The sequence below is a fragment of the Podarcis gaigeae genome, assembly GCF_964106915.1.
Source record: "Podarcis gaigeae genome assembly, chromosome: 14".
Classification (NCBI taxonomy): Eukaryota; Metazoa; Chordata; class Lepidosauria; order Squamata; family Lacertidae; genus Podarcis; species Podarcis gaigeae.
Genome location: NC_139690.1, coordinates 38951287 through 38976520, shown reverse-complemented (window position 1 = coordinate 38976520; position 25234 = coordinate 38951287). Strand labels below are relative to the sequence as shown.

At 44.7% G+C, this 25234-nt stretch overlaps 1 protein-coding gene and 1 long non-coding RNA gene across 3 annotated transcripts; one reads left to right on the top strand and one right to left on the bottom strand.

Annotated features, from left to right (window-relative positions):
- Window positions 1-83: 83 nt before the first annotated feature.
- On the top strand, window positions 84-5600 carry LOC310831359. Of its 2 annotated transcripts, XR_014557803.1 has the most exons (3): window positions 84-261; window positions 2299-2482; window positions 4639-5600. It is a non-coding gene; the product is annotated as an uncharacterized lncRNA (long non-coding RNA). The 2 variants fall into 2 exon arrangements; XR_014557804.1 differs by lacking the exon at window positions 84-261 and having other exon boundaries at window positions 1971-2482.
- Window positions 5601-6596: 996 nt separating this feature from the next.
- Window positions 6597-21959, bottom strand: RRN3 (RRN3 homolog, RNA polymerase I transcription factor). Its single transcript, XM_083711551.1, has 18 exons — window positions 21746-21959; window positions 20312-20414; window positions 19849-19905; window positions 18133-18222; window positions 17909-18038; window positions 17722-17778; window positions 16799-16862; window positions 15366-15435; window positions 14676-14774; window positions 13912-13992; window positions 12824-12941; window positions 11721-11851; window positions 11121-11251; window positions 9391-9575; window positions 8642-8750; window positions 8095-8247; window positions 7171-7258; window positions 6597-6998 (listed from the first exon to the last, which is right to left on the bottom strand). Exons 2-18 carry the CDS (start codon window positions 20402-20404, stop codon window positions 6855-6857), a joined length of 1800 nt encoding a protein of 599 aa, XP_083567677.1. The 5' UTR covers window positions 20405-20414; window positions 21746-21959; the 3' UTR covers window positions 6597-6854.
- Between the last annotated feature and the right edge of the window lie 3275 nt (window positions 21960-25234).

The window sequence follows — 25234 nt, the reverse complement described above, 5'->3', positions numbered from 1 at the left end:
AACCAGTCCTGGGTCAATGTTGCAAAATGGAACTAGCAGACTAGAATGTGGTTTGAGGCACTCTTAAGCAGCAATGGGTCTTATGGCTCGGGGTTGATTCACTCCCCCAATAAATCTATTTTCCTAATAGCTTCCCGTACAAACAAAGGGGAATCCTCTAAGCTGCTGGAAAGAAGTTTTGCCTGAAATCTTAGAAATCATCTCCCAGCCGGTGGGGACAGTACTGAACTAGATGGAACAATGGTCTTGTTTTGGTATAAGGTAAATTCCTCTATTCTTCCTACCAGGGGGCGAGTTTTTAATTTAACACATGGGTAGGCAAACTAAGGCCCGGGGGCCGGATCCGACCCAATCGCCTTCTAAATCCATTCCGCGGAGGGTCTGGGAATCAGCGTGTTTTTACATGAGTCGAATGTGTCCTTTAATTTAAAATGCATCTCTGGGTTATTTGTGGGGCATAGGAATTCGTTCATTCCCCCCACCCCAAATATAGTCCAGCCCTCCACAAGGTCTGAGGGACAGTGGACTGACCCCCTGCTGAAAAAGTTTGCTGACCCCTGGTTTAACGGCACAATTGTGGACCAGGCAGGCTGAGTGATAGTGTTCTGAAGGTGCAAGCTGCTTTTCAATCGGGCTCCTCTTTATGCTAATTTTTCATCTCTGTTTAGTTACAGAGGTCTGACTCAAGTGTTTATCTGATTTTTCCAAATCTGCACCCTGAAGTCTCCCAATGTTCACCAACTGTTTAAAAGTGTGCTTTGTTTTTAAAAAATGCATGCTTGCTTTTCAAGTGGCTTTCATTGGTGGTCTTATTGTTATGGTTAATATTACTCATGTTTGTGGTTCTTTGTTCTACAGAGGCAGTCTTGGGAGTTGGAGTTGTAGCAGCCCCTTAAGATCTCTCACTTTGGGGCAGCCATGACTTCAGAGTTATATCATAGAGCTTTAGGATTGATGGTGTGAATGTAGCCCTGCTCTAGGACTTTGGCATTGTTTTGTTGCCAAACAGTTTAGCCAGCATATAATTGGTTGTTGAACCAATTCTTTTTCGTACTTTAAGTTACAGGATTTTTATTAAATTTTCTGTTTTACAATTTAAAATATTTAAACATCCTTGAAATAGCAGTAGCTTCCCATCTTCTCTTTCCATGGTTCATTTTGCATATCATTAATCCCTGTGTATTTTACAAAAACTAAACCATTCAGTATTCCATTATTATTACATCCATCAAAACTGATTTACATGGTTGAATTTATCTCAATGCTGCCAAAGTTTTCAAGTGTACACAATTTCCCCACACACATTCAGTAAACGTTTTCCAATCTTCTCTAAACATATGTTCTTCTTGTTCTCATATTCTATATGTTAAATCTGCAAGCTGCACATATTCTGTCAACTTAAGTCCTTCTTTAGTTTGGACCTCACTCGTTTTTCATTTTTGGGCTAACAAAACATGGGCCGCAGTAATGGCATACATAAACAACCTTTTTTGAGTCAATTTTAAGAAAATGGATGGATGTAACTGTTGGTACTAAAGGGTTAAGAGGTAACAAGTCACTCTAATCACTGAGCAGCTGGAAGTCATTAAGCATCCAGGAATGTGAGTTAGTTTGTATAAATAGTCAGTTCACCCATGTGTTTTTTCTCTCCTCCCCCCTTTGACCTGACTCGCAGACTCAGTTTGTGGCCATGGGCATGTTTGCTGATATGAGTTAAGTTTAAAGTAAAGTTTTCTTTATGCTGGAGGCAAAAGCATGTGTGCTTTATCGCCAGGGTTTTTCTTTTGTAAATAAAGTTTTTTCCTGAGTTCCAAAGTGCTTGCTCCAGGATCCTTCATTGAAAGGTACTGACTCTCCTGCCTTCTTCAACCGCTGCACAAAATTCTCTGCTGAGATAAGATTTATGGCGTTGGAAGCGCACTGGACGTTTACTTAACATTAAACTAATTAAAGTTTAATGGACAGTAACACATCAGTAGCTGAGATGGAAAACAATGATTCTTTAGAGCTTCACACAGTTCAGGGCCCTCACTCTCATCTGTTGGCTGAGATTCTGTGGCAGGGGCCTCCAACAATTCCAATTATTTACTCTTCCTTTACAGGAAAGGTAGCCAGTGTGGACCCATCCAAAGGTTGTTGGACTACCATTCCCATCATCTGGGGTTGATGGGAGTTATAGTCCAGCTACACCTGGAGGGCACCAGGTTGGTGATTTAGGTTCTGCAGCAAGTGGTTCTCAAAAGTGTTTTAGCTAATTTAATTTTTCTATTTTGCTTTTCCAAAATCGAATGTTGCAAGGTGCCGCCACCTGATTTTTGCTGACCCCCACCCTGTACCACATCCAAGGCATTTGTGGATCCCTTGGTGTAACTCTCAGACTTTGGAAGGTTGGCATCACTGAATCAAGTCACGTACCCGCTAGAAACAGGTGGTTGGCTCGGGTGCAAATGTAGAAAGAAGGAAGCCAACACAGGAAATGCAGGTAAAAGCGTCACATTTAATTGCAAGTTATTTCAGTATGAAGTGTCCTATCTTGGCCTAGCTGCAGGGAGGGAAGATTTACCGTATTTTTTGCCCCATAGGACGCACTTTTCCCCCTCCAAAAATGAAGGGGAAATGTGTGTGCGTCCTATGGGGCGAATGCAGGCTTTCGCTGAAGCCTGGAGAGCAAGAGGCATTGGTGCGCACCGACCCCTCTCGCTCTCCAGGCTTCAGGAAGCTATCCACAAGCCTTGCAAGCCCGGCGGGAGTTCCCGCGGGCTCACAAGGCTTGTGGGCAACAGCCTGCAGCCCCGGCAAGTGTCCGCAAGCCTCGCGCGCCCGGCGGGAGGTCCCGCTGGGCGCGCGAGGCTTGGGGCGGCAGCCTGCAGCCCAAAGCACGCGGAGCCCTCCAGAGGGTGCCCCTGCTTCGGGCAGGTGTGCACAAGGCTTGGGGCGGCAGCCGCAGATGTGGGAGGGGGAATAATTTTTTTTATTCATTCCCCCCCCCAAAAAAAAACCAGGTGCGTCCTATGGGCCGGTGCGCCCTATAGGACGAAAAATACGGTAACAAGGATTTAATCAGAAATGGTGCCACCCCTCTTCCCAGGGGCTAAAAGGTGAATTGAAGGGGTGAAATGGGGTCTGTAAATCCTAACCAATGTTTAGACAAGTTACTCATCATCTAGAAATTAGAATTCGGGGGTTTCCTTAGCCAGAGTTGGCAACCCTAGTTGATTGGCAGAGAAAATAGCCCGGATCACATGAAATGGGTTTATTATGTAGGTTGAAAGTAGTTTCATGTTTTGGAGCTTAGACCCCCACTTCTGCCTTGTGCTCAGTTTCTTGGGCAAGTTACTTGTATTCTAGCCTCACCAGTTTCACCTTGTATGAAATGGGTATTTTGTGTCTGCCCGTGTCTGCTATCCTTGGCAGCCATTTTGTGATGGGGAAGTTTGCTTTACATGCCATTACAAATTTCCGAGAACGCTTTCAAGTGACACTGTGTTGTATGCTCCAGGGCAAAGTGGGAGATTAAAATTTCAGCTCCCTACCACATTTGGAACATTGCTGCTGTCTGGACCCATTGCCTGGTATGCATCAGTTTAAGAGGGGGCCTGACTAACTGCCCAAAACCAGCCCTAAGCAGAGAGGGCTCTTAAGTTTTTCAGCTGCAGCATAATGGAAACAGCAGGCTCAGTAAAAATAAACAAATTACCTTTTTCCCAGAAGACTTAGGGAAGAGGGGCAGTGTGTTCTATCCATTCTGGTTGTGGAGAAAGAGATTTTCTTCCTCAGCAGATAGCATAGAAACTTAAAATCGCTGTTGGTTGGAAGAGGGATGGAGTGGCTATAGACAAATCCTGCTCAGTGCTTTCCATCAGCCTGCTTGCTCGCCTGTATGGAACTCCTGGTCGCTTGTGGCGACCATGCTAGCTAGCTCTTCACTACAACAAAGCTTCCTGGCCCTTTTGGAATGTCGGTGCAGATCTTCCCTTGGCTTGTGAGTCTTTCAAAGTCAGTTTGTAACGTTGGTTAGGGCTAAGCAACCGTTAAAAGAGCAACCCTAGCCCGCACCTGGGATGCAGGTGGCGCTGTGGGTTAAACCACAGAGCCTAGGACTTGCCGATCAGAAGGTCGGCAGTTTGAATCCCCGCGATGGGGTGAGCTTCCGTTGCTCTGTCCCTGCTCCTGCCAACCTAGCAGTTCAAAAACACACCAGTGCAAGTAGATAAATAGGTACCGCTCCAGCGGGAAGGGTAAACGGCGTTTCCGTGCGCTGCTCTGGATCGCCAGAAGCGGCTTAGTAATGCTGGCCACATGACCCAGAAGCTGTACGCCGGCTCCCTCAGCCAATAAAGCGAGATGAGCACCAGAGTTGTCCGCGACTGGACCTAATGGTCAGGGGTCCCTTTACCTTTAACCATGTCTACTCAGAAGCAAGTTCTTTTGAATACAATGGGGCTTGCTCTCAGGCGAATGGGGTTCAGAGTGTAGCCTTAAGAGATGGACGAGGGAGGGAAGAGCAACCTTTTGGTTTATAGTCTTTGGATATCCTGACAGTTACTTACAATGAGGAATAGGGGCTGTTCGCTCATTATTTTTCAATTAATTTTGCACATGTCCTTTGACAGCCACTGTTTCTGCCCCTTTCTTCAGCCTGTAGGTCACACTGATGATCCTTACTCAGCGATGACATCATAGAGTGGATATCGCCACAGTTGCTTTTTGAACATGCTCATTTTTAACAGATGTTAGGGAGCGCGGGAGGTGTTGGGAATATTGTCCGAGTCGTTGCCCAAGAAGTCAAGGTTCCTCTTTCTTAAAAGCTGAACTGATTGCAGTGAAGATATTGCAAAGGAAAGAGCTGACTATGCCGAGGTATGTAATTAGCTTGCTGTTTGGGGCCCAGAAATGCAGAGGTGAGGAGAACCTCTAGCCTTCCAGATGTTGGTGGACTACAACTCCCATCATCCTTTGCTGCCTGGGAGGCTGATGGGAGCTGGAAATCCAGCAGCACAACACCTGGTGTGAAACTATTAAGTTTGGGGAAACACAAAGCGACTTAAATACATTCTATATCCTTCCTGAGATCCTTCATACTCTCACCCTGAACTCCATTGCCTCCAGGATTATGATGTGACCCCAACGTGGTGCTGTGGAACAGACTTCACCGCTGCCTCTCCCTACCAGCTCTTGGCTCTTGCCGCTCAGCTCACCGCCCTTCTCCTGCATTGATATTTGGGGCAGCAGCCAGCTGTACTCATAGGAAGAGCATGGAAATGGGCAGAAGCAGGAACAAAAACCTCCCGACTTGGTCGTTGTCCCCCCCACTGATGTTCAGAAAAAAGAACTTGGGCAACCTCTGAGTGCAACTCTCTTCCTAGGTATGGAAATGCTGGAGAATAGCGATGCTGTCCAATCCTAACCAGTAGGTGACCAGGGACCAGGAGCTGGAGTTCAGGAGAAGAGACGAAGTAACTTTCCTGTGTGAACTAACACAAGGGGCTTCTGCTGCTGCTGTTCGGAGGTTCTGCAGTCCCAGGAGGTGTGACGTTATCATGTATATGACTATCTTCCTGCTTAACTGTGTAAGTTTAATAAATGGATTAAGAATCGAAGCGGTGAGGTATAGCAATTAACAAGCATCTTGGGTTTGGGAGCCTGAAGGTGGGCTGTAGGGTGGGGAGGGGGCTGCTGGGACCAAAAAGCCCAGCATTAGGAAGGCCTGCCATAGGCATCGTGGGATGAGCATTTTCATCCCTGTCATCTTTACCTACATTCTGCTTTTTTAAAGAAAAAAATCCCAGTTAAACTATATAGTAAACCTGCAACATAAGCTCCCTTTACATACACAGTTGCAACCGGATGTGGTTGGTTTTGTTTAGGGGTGTGTGTGTTAAATAATAAATAAATGGGAGAGTGGAGGAAATCCACCATTCCTGGCTCGGCATTTATTCTCTCCCTCCCCCCCCCCCATGCACCCAGTGGGTTTTCTTGTTTATCAGGCTCTGGAAAGGTTGTAGGAGGACTCTGGGAAGCTCCCAGAACCTTCATGCCTCCTTTCCTGAGGTGGATAAGCAGCCCTCCACCTTATGGGGTCCAGGGATTCCAGACTTTGCACACAGGTCCCTGGACCTAAACCCATAAGTAAGTTAGAGGGGTTTGGGGGTCCAATGTGCTATGTGCATGCCTTTGTGCAGAACCTTTGCATACGGCTATCCTTACACATGAAACATATCCCTAGCACAATGTGGAATCCAGATCCAGCCTATCAACAAAACATGTAAATGGAACTATTCATGGTTGCAGTATACTCCATGGTGAACTTAAAACTTTGGGCAGTGCTAGTTTTTTAGAGAGAAAGGTGCCGGAACTCTCCACGAATGCCTCCCTTGTTCTCTTTTAATGGGGAACCCTAGAAAACTATTACCACTCAGTGTAGACAAGACTGAGCTAGTTGGTCTGACTCAGTATAAAAAAGCAACAGTTTTCATATTATCTTTTCCACTCTTTGGCAAACGCTGCTTAGTTCCAAAACTTGGAATGGAGCTCTTTGCTGCTTGGTTAGGACATAGTCAGAAGCTTGGCTGGGCATCCAAGAACTAGCAACACGCTTCTCTGATTCATAGTCTTTAGTATATTTAATACATTAGATGAGCCATTGCAAATCTAAAGGAAATTGTTAAATTCATACAGCTTACAAAATGAAGTGAACACACCCCAGTTGAAAGTATCCACACGCTTGTTTCAGTTTTGCTTTCAGTATTGTTCCAAGAAATTGGTTTAGGAACTGTGCAAATAAACAAAAGGGTCTCTATCAGAACGATTGTCCCAACGACTTTGTATATGCTCTTGGAAGGTCACAGCAGCATCTATAGCGATGGAACTGGCAGTGACCCTATGCAGTTTTCTGAACTCTGAAGTGTAGAGTCAAAGGAGCCTGATGTCAATCCACCAATGCCATCATTTTGAGGAGTTTCACCTTTCAGAAAGTCATCTTCCTCTTCACCTTTGCCCTGCACACACACACACAAAAAGGAAACGGAAGTGCTTTTCACTTGATTTGTTTTTTCACTCCGCTATCTAGACTCAGGATTTTGTACCAGACCAAAAAACACGGGAACAAACATACTCCAAGGCAAGGCATCACATCAGAACTAAAGGCAGTGTTTGAATAAAATTGCTCACCTCATTAATGGAGTCTGTAGCCTCTATGAGGTCTTCAGAACACTCCTCTTCCCAAAACTGATATAATGGGTTGATTATGTTCTTTGATCTGCAAAAGGCATGATATAAAGAGTAGAAGAAAGTAGATACATGTGCTGATCACAAGGCCATTCCGGTGCCATCCAGATTCCCCTACAGTGGAAGAGGCTATCCTTCAATGGGTTCTCCCACTGCAAGAGGGCAAAGTCAGTTTAATGGCCATTCTATACAGCAGTGTTTCCCAACCTTGGGTCTCCAGCTGTTTTTGGACTACAACTCCCATCATACTTAGTGAGCAATACCAGTGGTCAGGGATGATGGGAAGTGTAGTCCAAAAACAGCTAGAGACCAAAGGTTGGGAAACACTGCTATACAGTACAAAGTCTTCTCCCAATTGCCTAACTCTGAGGCCAATGCTTTCTAGACTTATCCTCCCCTTTGCCTTAAAAGGACATGGAAATGTTCATAATGAAACCATCCTACATGCCAATAGCAAACTCAGTTTGAGCAGCCAAAACAACACTTTGTATGAACAAGAGGGGAGGCATCAACAAGCTCAGAGGTTTCAAAAGTAAAAAATGGAACAAGCACCAAGAGGAAATGAGAACCCCACAAATAGTGTAACTGGTACTGAGCAAGGACTCTCCCCCCCCCCAATCCTATGCTGGTGCTGCACCACCAAAGTATCCAGCTGGACACAGCTGCACAAGATTGGCATGACACAGTTCCTCCCCACCCAGATTGCCACAACACTACTGCATCAAGAACTTGTAATGGGAAACGAAAAGCAAAATACAGCCTGTAAACCTGAGCTGAAAACAGTAAGGAGTGCTTTGCTTGGAAGTGCCAAACAGCCTCTTTCCATAGTAAGTAAAAGAAGGTTTGCTGATGTCTGGAATTAGATACCTTTTGAGAATATAAGGGTCAAACGGGAAATAGCTGTCAAGGGGGTTTGTGCAAGTCTCAACAGAGTCACCCCCACAGCTGCTTCTTACAACTGGCAAAACTTGCCGCCTGTTCCTCTCGATGATGGTGTCACAGAATGCAATTTGGTATTTCCTGGAAGAGAGCAAAAATGGCTGGCTGAAGTTTCTCTTTTAAGAAGAGAGATGCAGCCACAAAAACAAGCGCACCAAAAACAGCTAAGCTCCTTTCTATTGGCTCAGGTGGGACCCAATCACATCTGGCTTCTCCCCTCCCTGTACAGGCACTCCCACAATGAGTGACTAAAATTGCATATATTGGGGCAGCAGGGCTTGCACAGCTGAGATGCTGGGCAGGGGGTTGGATTTACAGTCACAGTTCGGCCTTCCAACCTACAAGCGTTGTCCAAACAAGCAGAGCACACATCTGCAAGGGCCTATTATTAGAAAACAAATATATATTTTGACATCTATATTTCTGTATTCAATTAACAATATTCAAGAGAGCTTTTTTTTTTAAAGACACTTACCTGGTAATGGCAGCAAAAAAATTCACAATGGAAGGCAAGCAGACCTTCAGGGGGTTTAGCTGGCACATCACAATGCGTTCAAGGTTTAAGCTCTGCAAGAAGGCCAAACCTTCAAAACAAAACGAGCAAAGAACATTTAGCGCTTGGGAAAGCGAAAACTGTTTGGGCAGTATGCATTTTTCACAATGCACATGAGGCCCAGTGCCGCTTTGAATGCTACAGGAGAAAAGTGTTCATTACTAAAAGTTGCACACATGCAACAAGAAGGCAGTCAGGCCTGGCTTCCTGGCAGATAAAACATAACAGTGTGCATGCTACTAAATGCTTTAAATGCATTGAATAGGAATGTCTAAAACAGTCTCCAACGGAGATGGTGTTATCTGGTGGGTCAAAGGAAAATTAGGAACACGGAAAGCTGTCATGCCAAGGCAGAGCATTACTCAGTGTTCTTCACAGATGGCCAGTAGTTCTTCAGGGTCTCAGCCCTACTTGGAGATGCTCAACCATTGAGCTATGGCCCTCCTAATTCAATTGAATTAACTCCAGTTCAAAAGAGGAATCTTCTAAATGCTCTTCCACCCAGTATTTGTTCTGCTCTGTAAACTTCTTCATGGCTCCCCAACTGAGAACTCCAAAGATGTGCCCAAGTACTAACGAGAACACTCCCCACGCAGCTGCTTCTCGCTGTGAGTCATTCAGCTATTAAACTGCCAAATTCTGCCTTTGCTGTGTTTTCCCCATATACACACCTTTCTTTAGGTTTCCGTCCACTATTTGCTTGTGACGAAAGATGATCACGTAGAACACAGCCTGGCAGGCGGCATAAAAGGGCCCGTGAAGAGTGATGTCGCAAAAGGCTTTCGCCCCTGTGCCCTGGTTGTCAATGTACACGTGCAGCCAGTTGACCAGCAAGTCCAGGCAGGTTTTCACTGTACTGCAATGGGACCAAAGAAAAAAAGCCTATTTAAGGGCAGCTGTCCCGCATTTCACAGGTAAGTTGGTAGCTACCATTTGGGACAAGGTGAAACAAGGCAACTACATTCTTGTTAGCAGTTCAGGCTTGGACACACAGCCAAAAATGCATCTGGGCATGCCAAAAGCATTCCAGCTGTTTGCAAAACAAAACCAGTATTTGGAAATTGGCTGAAAGGACTCCAGCTACAGAGCAGAGCAATAAGGGGATTGAAGCAAACGGAAAGGGTGAATGGCAGTAGCTGGAGTCCAGGTGAAGACTGAAGGCTTAAGGTGTATACAATGATGCACCTGAAGTGAGGGAAGCAGATAAGTAAATACAGTCATACCTCATGTTAAGTTTGCTTCATGTTATGTTCTTTCGGAATACGTCCCGCGGCGACCCGAAGTACTGGAAAGGGTTACTTCTGGGTTTCGCTGCTCACACATGCGCAGACGCACAAAACGACGTCACACGCATGCACAAAAGTGGCGAATCGCAACCCACGCATGCGCAGATGCACCGCTGCGGGTTGCACTCTTTTCATGTTGCGAACGGGCCTCCGGAATGGATCCAGTTTGCAACCAGAGGTACCACTGTACCAGAACACTGCTGTTGTAAGATTCAGAGCAAACAGAAGGAAGTCCTTCTTTCACACAGTGCATCATTAAAGGAGTTCGATCCTATAAGATGGTAGTGATAGACGACTTTAAAAGAGGATTCTGCATATTCAAGGAGAAGGCTGTCAAATTTCTACAAGCCATGCTCTCCTTCCACTGCCACGGCCAATATGCCTCTGAAGACCAGCTCCTGGGAATTGCAAGTGGGGAGTGTGCTGTTGTGCTCAGGTCCCGCCTGGGGGCTTCCCACAGGTTGAGCAAAGCGAGGACAGGATGCTGAACTAGATGACTTTTGGCCTGATGCAGGAGGGCTTCTCATGTTTTTGCACAGACAAGTCAGAGCAAGGGCTGACTTGAAGAAGGGCTTAAGACAAAATTCTTTGTGTGGTTCTGGACATCAAAGTTGACCACCAGATGTGGTTATGGGGACCTCTCTACCTATAATGCTATTTGAGACTGAGATCAGGGGTAGGTAACCTGTGGCTCTGGAGATGTTCTGGGGCACTCCATCTCCCATCCTTTGCATTCTACTGCCCCAGGCAGCTGCCTGCACGGCAGAATGGGACACCAAAAATAGGAAACACTTAGCAGTCCAGGATAAGCTAGTCCTTGGGAAAGGTATGTAAGCTCAGTAGTAGAGCATCTGCTTTGCATGCAGAAGATCCCAGATTCAATCCCTGGCATCTCCAGGTCAGGCTGTTCCCCACCCAAAACCCTGGAGAGCTGCTGCCAGTCAGAGTAGACAATACTGAGCCAAATGGGCCATTGGTCTGACAGCATAAGGCAGCTTCCTATGACAGCTAAGTATCTATTGCATTAGCTCCTCCACTGCACTCCTCAATTCCACATATCTAGCCTTGCACAGCAGATCAGTAACTACAAAAAAGGAAGTTGGTAGGCTACTTACACAACCGGAACAAACTTTGCCCGTGCCAAAAAGCTGCCGGTGTAGTTGGCAGCAGCCTGCCTGATCACAGCTGGAGTATTTGGATTACGAAGCATTTTCCAAAGATGCTCCACAAAGGCTTCTGCAATTCCCTGTAAGACAGAGTCACACGTGGCAAGACATCAAATGCCGTGGAAACTAAATCCATGGACTCTATTTGCAGGCATCAATTACTTCTGGGAGTAGGGGTGAGGAACATGTAGTCCTCCAGGTCGGCTCCGACTTCTATCAGTCCCAGTCAGCATGTCCTGAGATCAGGGATGAGGGGAGATGTGAGTCCAGTAACATTTGAATGTCCACCCTGACTTCAGGGAGATACTCGGCAAACAGGGACCTTTTTGGCAGTGAAACCAATCAACATGCCTGCATATGTTGGCAGTAGTGTCCTTACTCAGATCTTGCTCACCAAGAAGACTGCAGACACTTTTAGCTCCGACCCCCAAGGCTTAGGGCCACAGTTCCTTGCAGCCCGCCCCCCGCACATTTAGGGGATCTGGGATGGCTCCCCACATCAGTAAGTAGGAGCAAAGCACAGCAAGAGAGGCAATTAACTATACGCACCAGTTTGAAGCTAGAGAGGTAGAACATGATGTACTGCACGTGACATGAGCCATGGGTCGGCAAAATGAGCTTATCAAACACTGTCACTAGATCCCGATACAAATCCTTGGTGTTGCCAATATCAAGCTTCCCTGAGAACAAAAAAAAGTTCTGTTACCACAGCATCGTACCAAGAAACAGCATGCCTACTTTTTCATGTTTACAGTAACGTTTTTCAAATCAAAATTTTGTTGGCCAACCAAATGCAGGTTATATAGGTAAAGGTAAAGGTACCCCTGCCCGTACGGGCCAGTCTTGACAGACTCTGGGGTTGTGCGCCCATCTCACTCAAGAGGCCAGGGGCCAGCGCTGTCCGGAGACACTTCCGGGTCACGTGGCCAGCGTGAACGCCGTTTACCTTCCCGCTGGTAAGCGGTCCCTATTTATCTACTTGCACCCGGAGGTGCTTTCGAACTGCTAGGTTGGCAGGCGCTGGGACTGAGCAGCGGGAGCGCACCCCGCCGCAGGGATTCGAACTGCCGACCTTTCGATCGGCAAGTCCTAGGCGCTGAGGCTTTAACCCACAGCGCCACCTGCGTCCCCGCAGGTTATATAGCAAGAAACAAACAAAAGAAAAGCAAACAATTTTAGCAAGCAAGCAGTGGCAGTAAATATAAACATGCAATAAAACACATGTAATACACAAAACACATGTATCAGGTTGCAAAGCTGGTTTCATGGGTTTTCCCGAGTTGGGAAGGTTTCACAGCACACACAGCTGTATTGAACATAACGGGCTTAGCCAGGTTAGACAGCAGGTGTTTGATTTTGTTGGTGTCACTAAGAGTGGCAATCGGCTCTAAAAAAATATTTAAATATTTTGCCTAAAAAGGCACTGATAAAACTCCACATGGCGAATCTCATCTGGCATAACTTTCTCCTGCCCTTAATACAAACATCTACACACAGGCCTGTCTTGCTTCCTCTTACCCACTTTAAGCCCGCAGCTCTGTATTCAGGAATCTCCTGCTAGGTTGTCCCACAGATTATTTCTATCATCTCTGCTGCCTCCTCATTATCAATCTCAAAGAAATAATTTAAGCACATTGTGCAGGGGTGATTACCGTTCACATGGGAGATATCTTTAACGTAGGAAAACAAGACAATCATCAGGATGTCTAGGCGCTCTGCAACTGGGTGAGCCATCACCTCATTCTTCTCCGGGTTTTCTCCATCTTCATCCTATTGAAATAAAAGTACTGAATAAAGAGTACTGAACACTGGTAACGTCTAGAGAATCACCATTGTGGAGAAGCTTATGTATCAAATGTACAACATCATCATCAACATTAAGGGGGAAGTAAAACAGGTGCCTTCTGTTCAGAAGGGATGTTTATTTTTCTTGCTAATGAGAATAATTCAGGCAAATGCAGAGCCATTATTGGGTCTTCATCTAAATTATACACAAAGTAGTGAGAATTTCAGAAAACATCAAAAATAGATGTTATATATATTAACTACAGCAAGGATATTCTTTGCTAAACCATGGAAGCAAAGCCGGGTTCTGAGAAAGCAAAAATTAATTAAAAATATATGGGAAAAGCTGGAATTTATAAAGTTAACAAGGATGGTACATCCATATAAAACTGTGAGAAAACTGGTAAATGGAATTCAACAATCAAATACACACACACACACTATGTATGAAATAGGTATAACATTCAGGGTCATATTGTTTCCTGCTATAAAGGAAATATAAGCAAATATTTAAATATTTGATATTGAGATTTTTTTGAGAGCTAATTTGAACATTTATTAAACCTTGTGGGCTTATAGCCGAATAAAGTACTATCTATCTTATTAAAAGTAGACTGACATTCAACCTATATTTTTGAAAGTGCTACAAAAAAATAATTGTGATGTCAAATGTTTCATTATCAAGATATTGTAAGAATACTGAAAGGCTTATATAATAGGATGTGTTGCATTATATAACATTCTTACTAATATTTGTATTATCATGTATTATTTGTATTACCAAGAACATGGATTCCCCCAAAGAATCCTGGGATCCATGGTTTGCTAAGGGTGCTGGGAACTGTAGCTCAGTGAGGGGGTAAACTACAGTTCCCAGGATTCTTTGAGAGAAACCATGTGCTTTGCATGTATGGCTCGGATGTGACCCGTTGCACTGCTCAATAAGCACACTTGCCATGTCAAAGAGTCCCTCTTCAGGAGCCCCTTCGCTCTCATCCTCTTCAGCAGCTTCAATCTCTTTTCTCGGAGCGCTCACCTGTTGTAAGGAGTAAGGATACTGAACATTTCTAAAGGCGTTTGATACGTGTGCAAATGAAGGTGCACAACAATTCTTAAAACTTAGATATCCCACCCCCAGCTGAAAAGGTAAAGGGTTTGATTGAAATATTACCCAATGTCACACTTATATCCTGCCTTAATTGCAAGGAGCTCAAGACAGCATACATAGGGGAGAATGCTCAGTTGTGCAAGCAGAAATCCTCGCGCTGATAAAAACTTCAAAGAATCATAGAATTGTAGAGTTGGAAGGGACCCTAAAGGTCATCTAGTCCAAGGGATACAAGGATCTCAAGTGCATGCAGAGCTACTTTGGACACAACCCCTATAATTTACTTTCCCACCCAGGAACAGGGCAAAAGCAGGCTATCAATTAAAGCCAGTCTAATAAAACCATCTATACAACCATCTCTTTTGTCCACTTTTTATAAACACTGACCTGGAGATGGTATGGACCAGGCATAGGCAAACCCGTTCCTCCAGATGTTTTGGGACTACAACTCCCATGTTCCCTAGCTAGCAGGACCAGTGGTCAGGGATGATGGGAACTGCAGTCCCAAAACATCTGGAGGGCCGAGTTTGCCTATGCCTTCCTTTTCTAAAATGTAATAGAAAATAAAGGTGAAAGAATTAAGTCTTTTACGAACCACACTCTATACTTACATCAATTTTTAATACCCTTTCAATAACCAGCTCCAGAATGTCATGCCTCAGAGTTGGGATATATCCGCTGATTCGTAGCATGTTATGCACATAGCATTGCTGCAATGGAATTCCCCCACAAAAATGGTAAATTAAAAAATATACACAAAACATTCTTCTTGTACAGAAAACCATTTGAGTACTAAGGCTAACGAGCCTCTTCAATTTGTAGTTTAAACACACTGCAGATTGGATTTTCTCAAGGTGGGTCTTTGTTTTTCAGTTCCATACTGCTTGAGCTTTGGCAAGGTAGGTTTGGGTCAGGGATTTTTTAATGGTGTAAGGCACCACACAACAGAAGGGACCACAGCTCAGTCATAAAGCTTGTGTTTTGCCTGAAAGAGGTTCCAAGTTCAATCCCTGCCAATATTCTCAGTTAAAAGGAAATCGGGCAAAGGGAGATAGGAAAACAAAACAGCCAAAGCAGAAAATCCCTAGTGAGATAGAAAGATGAAGAAGGCATTAACACTTGAAGGAATAGAAAAAGCTTCTACATGCTGACAGTTCTCTATGCTCATCCTGTATCTGCACCATCAAGATCTGTGGATGCTCAACTTCTGCCACTTTTATTTCAAGAGGGTCATTAACAATAGCACTGACGCAAGACACACAAAGCAAAATCCCATTTTAAACTGAAGGCTGATTACTTACCAGGGTTCTTTCTGATTTGTTAACAAAAGGAAATTTGTCAACAAGCACCGGCATGAGAAACTGCGGCGTCCTGCAATGCAAGTGTAAAGAAGCTTCAAAATAAGTGTGAACACAGGACAGCCCATGAAACAATCTCAGCAAATGAAACATTTCAGGAGCTGAATGATGAAAGTCTCATAAAAAAAGAGGCACAGGCATTGATTCACAATACTGTTTTCCATCCACGTTTGAGATAGATTTCTTAACATAAATACAGGTCTACTTAAGGAAAGTAAACGGTAATGCTATAAATAAGATTACTGGGCTATCGTGCACATGTTACCTCTCGATGGAGCAATTACAATTTAATCAATTTATTAAATAAATTATTAATTTCATTTATTGGCTGATTTTAATTGGTTACATCTAGTGTATCAGGAAAAATAAGAAACAAGCCGCAACAGCACAGTGTACACATGCAAAGTCTTTAGTCTTTTAAAAGACTCATTGGAAACTCAAGATGGAGAATTAGATCTGTCCTCAGGGAAGAATAATCACACATGCGGTTAATCGAGAGTAATTTATTCCCAACCAAGATAGTTACTTCGCAATCATACTCCACCTAAAATCATGCACTGAAATGGGGGGGGGGGGAATACACTTTATACATTAAGCAATTTAATTGAAAATACAAATTATTATGATAATTCAGTAGCACCCTAAACACTAAGGCTTCTCTTTCTTACAAGCTTTCACACATCACGTCATACCGTAACCGATTACAACAGTAATACAGAGGAACCAATCTAGGGGAAAACATAATTTGAGGGCTGCTAAACATATTTATATGAATTACCGTATTTTTCGCCCTATAGGACGCACCGTCCCATAAGGCGCACCTAGTTTTTTTTTGGGGGGGGGGGGGAATAAGGCGTGGGGTGGGGCGGGGGAGGCCCGAAATTCCCCCGACCCCAGTCCCCAAACAGGCAGCTCTCTGCAAGCCGTGGGAGCCCAGCGCTGGCTCCCGCTGCTTGCGGAGAGGTCCGCGAAGCCTGGATGCGCTGATCTCAGCGCGTGCAGGCTTCGTCTTGCAGGCAACTCTCCACAAGCAGCGGGAGCACTCCCGCTGCTTGCGGAGAGGTCCGCGAAGCCTGGAGAGCAAGAGGGGTCGGTGCGCACCGACCCCTCTTGTTCTCCAGGCTTCAGCGAAAGCCTGCATTCGCCCCATAGGACGCACACACATTTCTCCTTCATTTTTGGAGGGGAAAAAGTGTGTCCTATAAGGCGAAAAATACGATAATACCACTGACCTATTTTGAACTGCAGAATATTATCAATTTAGGTAGCTTTGTCACTTGAAGCTAATATGCAAGATGTGTGATTGTGTTTCAGCTAGCAGGTAGAAAAGGCTATGAATTAACTTAGGGGATGTACCAAATCAATTATGTACTTACAAAGGGACGTATTTTGCAATTGTTTGCAGTGCTCTATGGCAAGTGTCAAAGCCTTCGGTAACATCTGCAAGAATTGAACATCATCAAGCATGTACGTTAATCCAGAAGTTTTTCTTATATAGATTTTCATGTTATATTTTATGGGAGCACTTCCTTAATCACTTAAGGTAGATTGATTTGGTGCAATTATATTGCTTAAACCAAGCATAGGCAAACTCGGCCCTCCAGATGTTTTGGGACTACAACTCCCATCATCCCTAGCTAACAGGACTAGTGGTCAGGGATGATGGAAGTTGTAGTCCCAAAACATCTGGAGGGACAAGAGTGCCTATGCCTGGTTTAGACTCTGTATGTGAGTGGCAGGGCTGGGCGATAACTGGTTTTCATCATTGTGATATATCACCTGCTACATATCATAATATACTGATATATTAAGATGTCTGAAATAAAAATGGAGCTATGTAGAGGCATTAACTGGCTTCACGGTTTCCCCCACATTGTGATTTTTGCATAGCACACATACAGTACACATCATGATTTGCGATATATCGCCAGGTCAAAAATTATGAAACCGAAATCATATGGACTTCAAACCAGTTTTGGACAATATATTGATATATTACACAGCCCTAGTGAGTGGCAACGGCTGCTAACTTAGATAGCTTTTAAATCAAATTAGGTAAATTCAGGGAGGCTCCTGCTGTATGCAACCTCCAAGTTTCATTCAATTGAAAGCCACAAATATCAGAGAGAACTAGATTTCACCCTTAACCTTAACCCTAGAAGTACCAGTGTAGTAAAATGGAAATAATATGGTACACAGGAAGCTGCCTTATACTGAGTCAGCTTACACTGACTGGCAGCAGCTCTCCCAAGATTTTGTGCTAACATAACTGACCATTAGACATGAAATGGCTACTCACTTTCATCATCATCTGAATCCGAAATGTCCACATCGTTCTCTTGTATGGTTATTCGAGCTAGGTGGAAACAGCATTATTCTATTATTATACACTTCACATAAGAATCTGATTGCCAAACTTAAGTTCAAATTGAATATGGCCACCTGGTCAACAATACAAGGCAGAAGAAAAGAAACCCAAAACTCACGCGGTACAAAGTGCGAGACAATCATTGCAAGACATGGCCTAAGGTAGATCGTCTGTGCTGACACCAAGTTGCTCAGGAAAGCCAAATATTCTTCCACCACAGGCTGGCTCCTTTTCAGCCACTGCACCCTCTGCAAAGTTACACATACGCTTAAGTTTAAATGCACGTTGCACAGACTGAATCAAGACCAAGTACAGCAAACATTAGAAATGGCACACTCTTACCAATAAGATGCTGACTAGTTGTTCAAACTCCTTGGTCAAGAGTGTAACGGAAGACCGAAACTCACCCAGCCAGTTTATAATCTGGTCATCCTGCAAACAGAACCAATTTCTCTTTAATAGTCTGAACTTTATAAGGTGTGTAAAAAACAACGACAACCTATTAGTAACGGGGGTATTTTTTTCAAAACTGAGTTAATCCAACAGAAGGGCTATTAGGCTTCCACATATCACTCATTACTGGGAGTGTGTTGCCACGCTCTGGCGTGATGAACGACCAGTCTTCCTCTCTAGTTTGAAGCTGGAGAGTGTGCAGGGTTCCTCTGTGTTGTTGTGTAGTGATCCTAACCCCTCTCCAGCTCTAAGGCTGGAAGGAAGGCCAGGAACTCTGTAGCAGTTGTGTGGCTAAGGTGTCCAGGGCACCTCCGGATGACCCCTGCTCCCACCCACCTCTCCCGTGGAAAAGGCAAGTGAATAGTGGGCTAGGATGGCAGCTGCCAACAGAAGCACTCCCAGGCAGACTTTCCTGCATTGAAGGTAGAACGGAGTGGGATGCCTCTTGGGCTGTTGTTGGGCAGTGGCCAGGCCAGGAGGGAAGGATGGCAACATGGCAACTAACAAGGCCAGAAACCTGCTGGGAACCCATGAAAGCAATTGTGGAGATAGGGTCTACTTGGCAGTGGCTCCTTAATTACAGAACCCCCTCCCTCCATATGCTGTCAATTGTGATCATTTTGAAGTACACTCAAGTCTGTTTTCCAGAGCTTTTATTAACTTGTTAGTGATTTTTCATCATTTAATGACTTACAATGGATCTTGATGTTTCGGCTGCTGTTTTGTTACTGGTTCTGGTATACGTAGTAAATTTTATACTGAAAAACTGAGTGAACTTTTCTTTTTTTGTAGATACATAGTTGACCTTAGAATTACTTAAAAGTTAAATTTCTGTTCACGTGAATGATTTGGCAGAGGGGGCAGGGAAGGCAGACACAATAACACTGCCTTCACATCAGTCAAAAAACAGACATATTGCTGGTGGTACTGGGTGATTTCCCCTAAGTCAGATTTAGAACTGAGCTCTTAAAAATAGGGGAAATAGCTGAGTTCTTTTGAACCCAACTGTGTGCATATTTCAGACCCTGTTGTGCCTTCAGCAATATCACTGGAAGCACAACAAGGCCTGATCCCTCTCTCAATGAGCCCCCAACAACCCCATTCCTTATCTTTGTTGCTGCTCTGCCAATGGAAGCATAGATGGTCTCTTTTGCTCCTTTCCTCTTTGACACCAGGCACAAAGATTCAAGAAGCAATGGGTAACATACAGAGCCAGCAGCACTGAGCAAACCACATTAGCCAGCATTCCTTGTGTCTGACATGCAGCATGACAGGCATTGAAAGGATTCTGCACAACCCCCCTCCACTCCTCTAGTGTCAGAACAATTACAAGGGTAAAGGTGGGAGTGAGCTAGGGACAGAGGGAAGCCATAAGTTCCTATGTAGCTTAGATTTTATCCAAGTCTCTGGGCTTGTAAGGCTTCCTTGAAATCAAGGCTAGCATTACACGCCTGTATTCTAAGCTGTGGTCAGATCTGTTACTGATTATCCTAGTTATAATCATAAATGGTACACAAAACTGCAACAATTCATTCTGGTTCATTTTTTTCTTACATTTAAGAAGTCATGCAGAGCACTGAAGTACTTGAATGAAAAAATCCTTACTTTTAAGTCTGGATCTAGCAGCTGATGCTTCAACAAATCAAATTCCGTTGTCTCACCCTTCAAAACAAAAACATGAATGAAATTGTACCCTAACAAATCATGCAGCCTTGCATCAAAGCTTATTCGATCCCTATTGAAAATAAATAGAGACACACATTGGGTATATTACTGTTTCAAAGCATAAAAGCAATTAATAGAGGTTCTCTTCTCTCTCTTTTTGCAACATATGTTACTAACTTTACTGTAGCTCCCCAAAACCTTTTTTTTTCCAGATTTAGTGACTATATCTTGTTTTCCTTTCACTTCTTTTGGTGAAAATATCTAAGATACTGCCAGAGACAGTGGGAGTATACAGCTAAAAGACAATCTCTTAAGGCCAAACTTGCATTTTTCATTAAAACAACAACCACCACCTTTCAATACAGTCAGAAAATAGAAAAGGTGAGACAGATAACCATACTACCTTTTGGTATTTTAGAAGGATGTCTGTCAATGTCCCACCAAATCTGACTGTTTTCCTCGGTGGAGATTTTAGAAACTCATCTGCAGCCAACATGTCAGCAGTCCTAGGCAGAATAAAATATATGAATGAAGACAGTAAGCCAATGCTTGAAAGTGTGTCTGAGAAACCAGCAAGGAATGAATACGTGTGTGTGTGTGTGTGTGTGTGTGTTAAACTCCATACAAGCAAGTGTTCTGAACACACTTCCAATGTTGAATTACAATTTTAATTTATTCCTTATGTTGATATCCCACTTTACCTCCAAAGAGAATTAATGTGGCATTGATTGATTGCATTTATATTAAACTGTTCCTCCAAGGATCTCAAGGTGGTGATGTGCATGACCCTCCCCTGTTTACAGCTAAAGAGTGTTAGGATAGGTCCACATATCCTCTTGGCCATTTAAGCTCCCAGGGTTAGTGAAGACCTGTCACTGCCGTCACAGCCTAGCCTACCTCACAGTGCTGTTGCGAGGAGATAAAATGCAGGTTGGGGAAAAGGATGGTAAAAAAAAAAAAGCTACACACCAAGTCTTATGAGGAACAGTTGAGGGAATTGGGTGTGTTTAGCCTGGTAAAGAAGAGACTGAGTGTAGATATGATAGCCATCTTCAAATACAGTACTGGTACCTTGGGTTACATACGCTTCAGGCTACAAACTCCGCTAACCCAGAAATAGTACCTCGGGCTAAGAACTTTACCTCAGGATGAGAACAGAAATCGTGCGGCGGCAGCGGGAGGCCCCATTAGCTAAAGTGGTACCTCAGGTTAAGAATGGTTTCAGGTTAAGAACGGACCTCCGGAACGAATTAAGTTCTTAACCCGAGGTACCACTGTATCTAAAGGACTGTCTCCTGGAAGATGGAGCAAGCTTGTTTTCTCCTGCTCTGGAGGGCAGGATTCAAGTTACAAGAAAGCAGAAAACATTAGGAAGAACTTTATGATAGCGAGGGCCATTTGACAGCGGAACAGACTCCCTTAGAAGAAGGCGGACTCTCCTTCCTTGGAGGGTCTTAAACAGATGTTGGATGGTTACCTGTCAGGGATGCTTTAGTTGAGATTCCTGCATTGCGAGGGGTTGGAATAGATGACCCTCGGGCTCCCTTCCAACAATTCCATTATTCTTCATAGATTCCGAGGATTTCCACGGGGACATCCCTCCCCACGCCCCTAAATCTGCCCTAGGGGATCCCACCTAAAAGTAGATTTAGGGGGCAGGAGAAACTTCCCACTGCGTGAGCAGCAGAAGTCCTTGTGCTGACAGGACACGTTGGTGGAATACGATTTGGAGCAGCTTTTTGGAGACGCAGGAGGCAAACACGATGCAGTCAGTGAGCTCCCCCCCCCCCCCCAGCGCACCTCCCTCCCACCCTGGCAGCCTCCACCTCACCCTCACCTGCGCTTCGCCGAGGCCTGACTCAGGGCCTCGGCCTGCCGCCCAGCCCGCGGGGCCGCCGTTCTTCCTTTCCCCACGAAACCCACGAAGCCGCCGCTTCTTCCCTTTCCATCCTCCTCGTGCGCGCAGCCCAAGAGACGCGAGTCTTCCCCACGCAGCACAGCCAGCGCAGAAGTCTCCCTCGGACGTCCCCGGAAGTGAAACAAGAGGTATTTCCGGGTCGGCGGGGGGCGGGCCTGTTTAAAGGGCCACGCGCACGACCGAAGGCGCATCAGCACTTCTGGCTCTGCGTCCCGCAGCGGCTGGAAAAAGGCTCCGTCGAATGCGTAGGTGCCGCGGTATCTGGTAATACGGTAATGCGGAGCCCGTGGTGGTTTAGACCGGCGGACTAAGGCCGGGGTTCGAATCCCCCGCCGGGTGACGTTGCCTCTCCTCTAGACCTGCCTCACAGGGTTGTTGTTGTGTGAGGATTCAAATGGCAGAGGGGGCAAAACTCTGGACTAAATCGCAGGAACATGTTCTGGTCCTTCCCCCTACAAAAAAACACTCTGGTTTATACGCGTGGAGTTCTGTCCATATGTATGTGATAAAAATCATTTTTAAAGAATTAATAAAAGTCCTTTTTTATTGTGAAAAAACGGAGGTGGAGGGAGAAGCGCTGTTCGCTACCTTGAGCTCTTTGGCGAGGGGGAGAGGGAAAGGTGGGATGTGAATGGAATGATTTGTTTGTTCCGTACAATTGATCTAGCAGTTTACAAAAGATAAAACGGTAAGATCAAGAAAGGTTCGCAAGCCTACTTTAAAACCTACAAGGTTGTTTTTGTTTTGTTTTTTTAAAAAAGCTACATCAGATTAAAACGGCCTTCCTAAGCATCTGAGTAGGCTTGTCTAAGCAGGAATGCTAATTTTAGCAAGCACTGAAAAAGAGTACAGTGAAGCTGCCTCCTTGATCTCAATAGGCAGGGAGTTCCAAAGTCTAGGCGCTGCCACACTAGATGATCAAGTTCTTGCAAATGAGGGGCAGGTATTATTCGGCACCTGTAATAGTGCCAATTCCACCAATCGGTATGGAGTAAGGCGATCTCATAGGGATGAAATAATGAAATACAAATAAATGCAGTGCAGTTCTGCATCGTATGTATGTCTACTTGGAAGGGATGCCAAGATCTAGGATTTCATTCTTAGCCTAATAATAGATCCCTGCCTATTTCGGAACACTGTGTGGCAGCACACATCCAATGATTGATTCCCTTCACATGATCTCTTTTGTCGATTTAAACTCAAAGGGGGCACACTTCTGAACAGTGTGCACAGGGCACTTTCGTGGGTTATGAGAAAGGTCTATACAGAGTTGTATAGCCTGATTTTGACACAGTGATTCTTACTAGAAGTGTAGAATGCGCTGCACGACAGGAGAGAGAAGTTCTCCACAGTTATTCCGTCGGTGTCAATACAGATGTAGATTCTGATACTGAGAGTGGCACTGAAAGCACCACTGAGTTGGTTGTTGTCGTGCCCTCCTCCTTCAGCCTGCTAATTCTTAATTATGCAAAATACACTCAGTTTTGCAGTTTGTAAAAAAATAAAATAAAATGACAGTATTTGAAGCTGGAGTGGCTTCAGTACTTTTTAACAATTTGATTTTTGTTACGTTTTGGGGTTTATTTGATTTTCCAGTTAGGTTTTGGGTTGAACATGGCAGGAACCACAAGTAAAGGCTCTTGTTCCTGTCTGTCTTAAAGGACGTGATCATGAATGATTTCCCTTACACGGGCTGCATACACACCATGCACATGACTTCCCTCAAAGAATCCTGAGAACTGTAGTTTGCTAAGGGTGGTGCAGGTAATAGTAGCTCTGTGAGGGTAAAATATGGTTGCCAGTATTCCTCTGGGGGAAGCCATGTGCTGTAAATATATGGCATGCATGTGGCCATGGTCCAATTCTGCCCCATTCAAAGTCAAATGAAAATGAAGGGGAATTTTGACCATGCTTCACATACAATTTCATGTGAAACCATTGTAAGATAGTAGCTGAAATGCTGTACTGAGGAGACCCAGGTTCAAATCTTCACTCACTGGTCAAACAATGGCTGGCCCTACCATTAGGCACAATGAGGCAGCCACCACAGGTGGATGCTATGGGGCAAAGATAAGTCAAAGGTTGTATGAGCCATGTGGTGCACCCTGTGTTATTTAAGCTTGCCTGTTGCTCTTAGGTGCGATGGAGGACTCTGCACCCACCAAAAGCACATGGTCCCTGGAATGTTGATTACTAGGGAATACAGCCATTGGGCTTAGAGATGCTCCACCCCCAAGTTTATGGTGTGCTTTTCCCTGGTATCAATAAGGTAAAGGGACCCCTGACCATTAGGTCCAGTTGTGACTGACTCTGGGGTTGTGGCACTCATCTTGCTTTATTGGCCGAGGGAGCCGGCGTACAGCTTCCGGGTCATGTGGCCAGCATGACTAAGCTGCTTCTGGCGAACCAGAGCAGTGCACGGAAACACCGTTTACATTCCCACCACTATTTATCTACTTGCACTTTGACGTGCTTTCGAACTGCTAGGTGGGCAGGAGCAGGGACTGAGCAACGGGAGCTCACCCCGTCGCGGAGTTTCGAACCACCGACCTTCTGATTGGCAAGTCCTAGGCTCTGTGGTTTAACCCACAGCGCCACCCGCGTCCCTTCAGTATCAGTAGTGTACACATTTTTAATAACAACCAAACAAACGGACAAATCACTGCTGAACTGCACCCACCAATATGTGGGCTGAGGTTAAGATGAACAGAGGATGTTTTAGGGTGGGGCGACTGCTACAGTCACACTGGGGGCTGCACTGCAGGGGGCACCAAAACAATGCTGTAGAATGGAGCGTGAGAGGCAGGGGCTGCCAAATTTTAGCGTCACATAGGTGTTGAATTTGAGCATCTGCACAGGAAGGCATTGAAGACAGACCAAGATATTGCTACATACTACGACTTTCAGGCATAGGGGTCAAATGAAACCTGGATGGACATGGATAACATCAAACATGCCAAAGATAGAATTGACTTGAAGGGGACTGTGACGTAGAGACTGTACTAATCCACCTTCTCAAACTAAAAAGACAAGTCCCACCCCCACAAATATCTGATCCTAGGAGGAAAAGGTGTGTGTGTATGAAGCAAGCATATTTCCAGTGGGTCTGCTAATGAAATCTTGTACACAGAGACATAAGCTCAACATGTCCCTTTCCCAAGTTTTGAAAATCTTTTGTTATGCAATGTTTTAGCTCTGTTGTGCACAAGTTAGTTAGTGATACTTAGGAATGTGGCCCTATTCATAGATTGGAATAGGAATGTGGAATCTATTCATAGATTCTGGGGCAGGCAAGTGAGCTGAAGGAGGTGGAAAAGGGAAACCTAAGAAGCTAGTAACAGTATATTTTTAGTAATGGAATGCCAGATTCTTGTTTGACACAATATCTACTTTTCTGCTTGTTTAAAA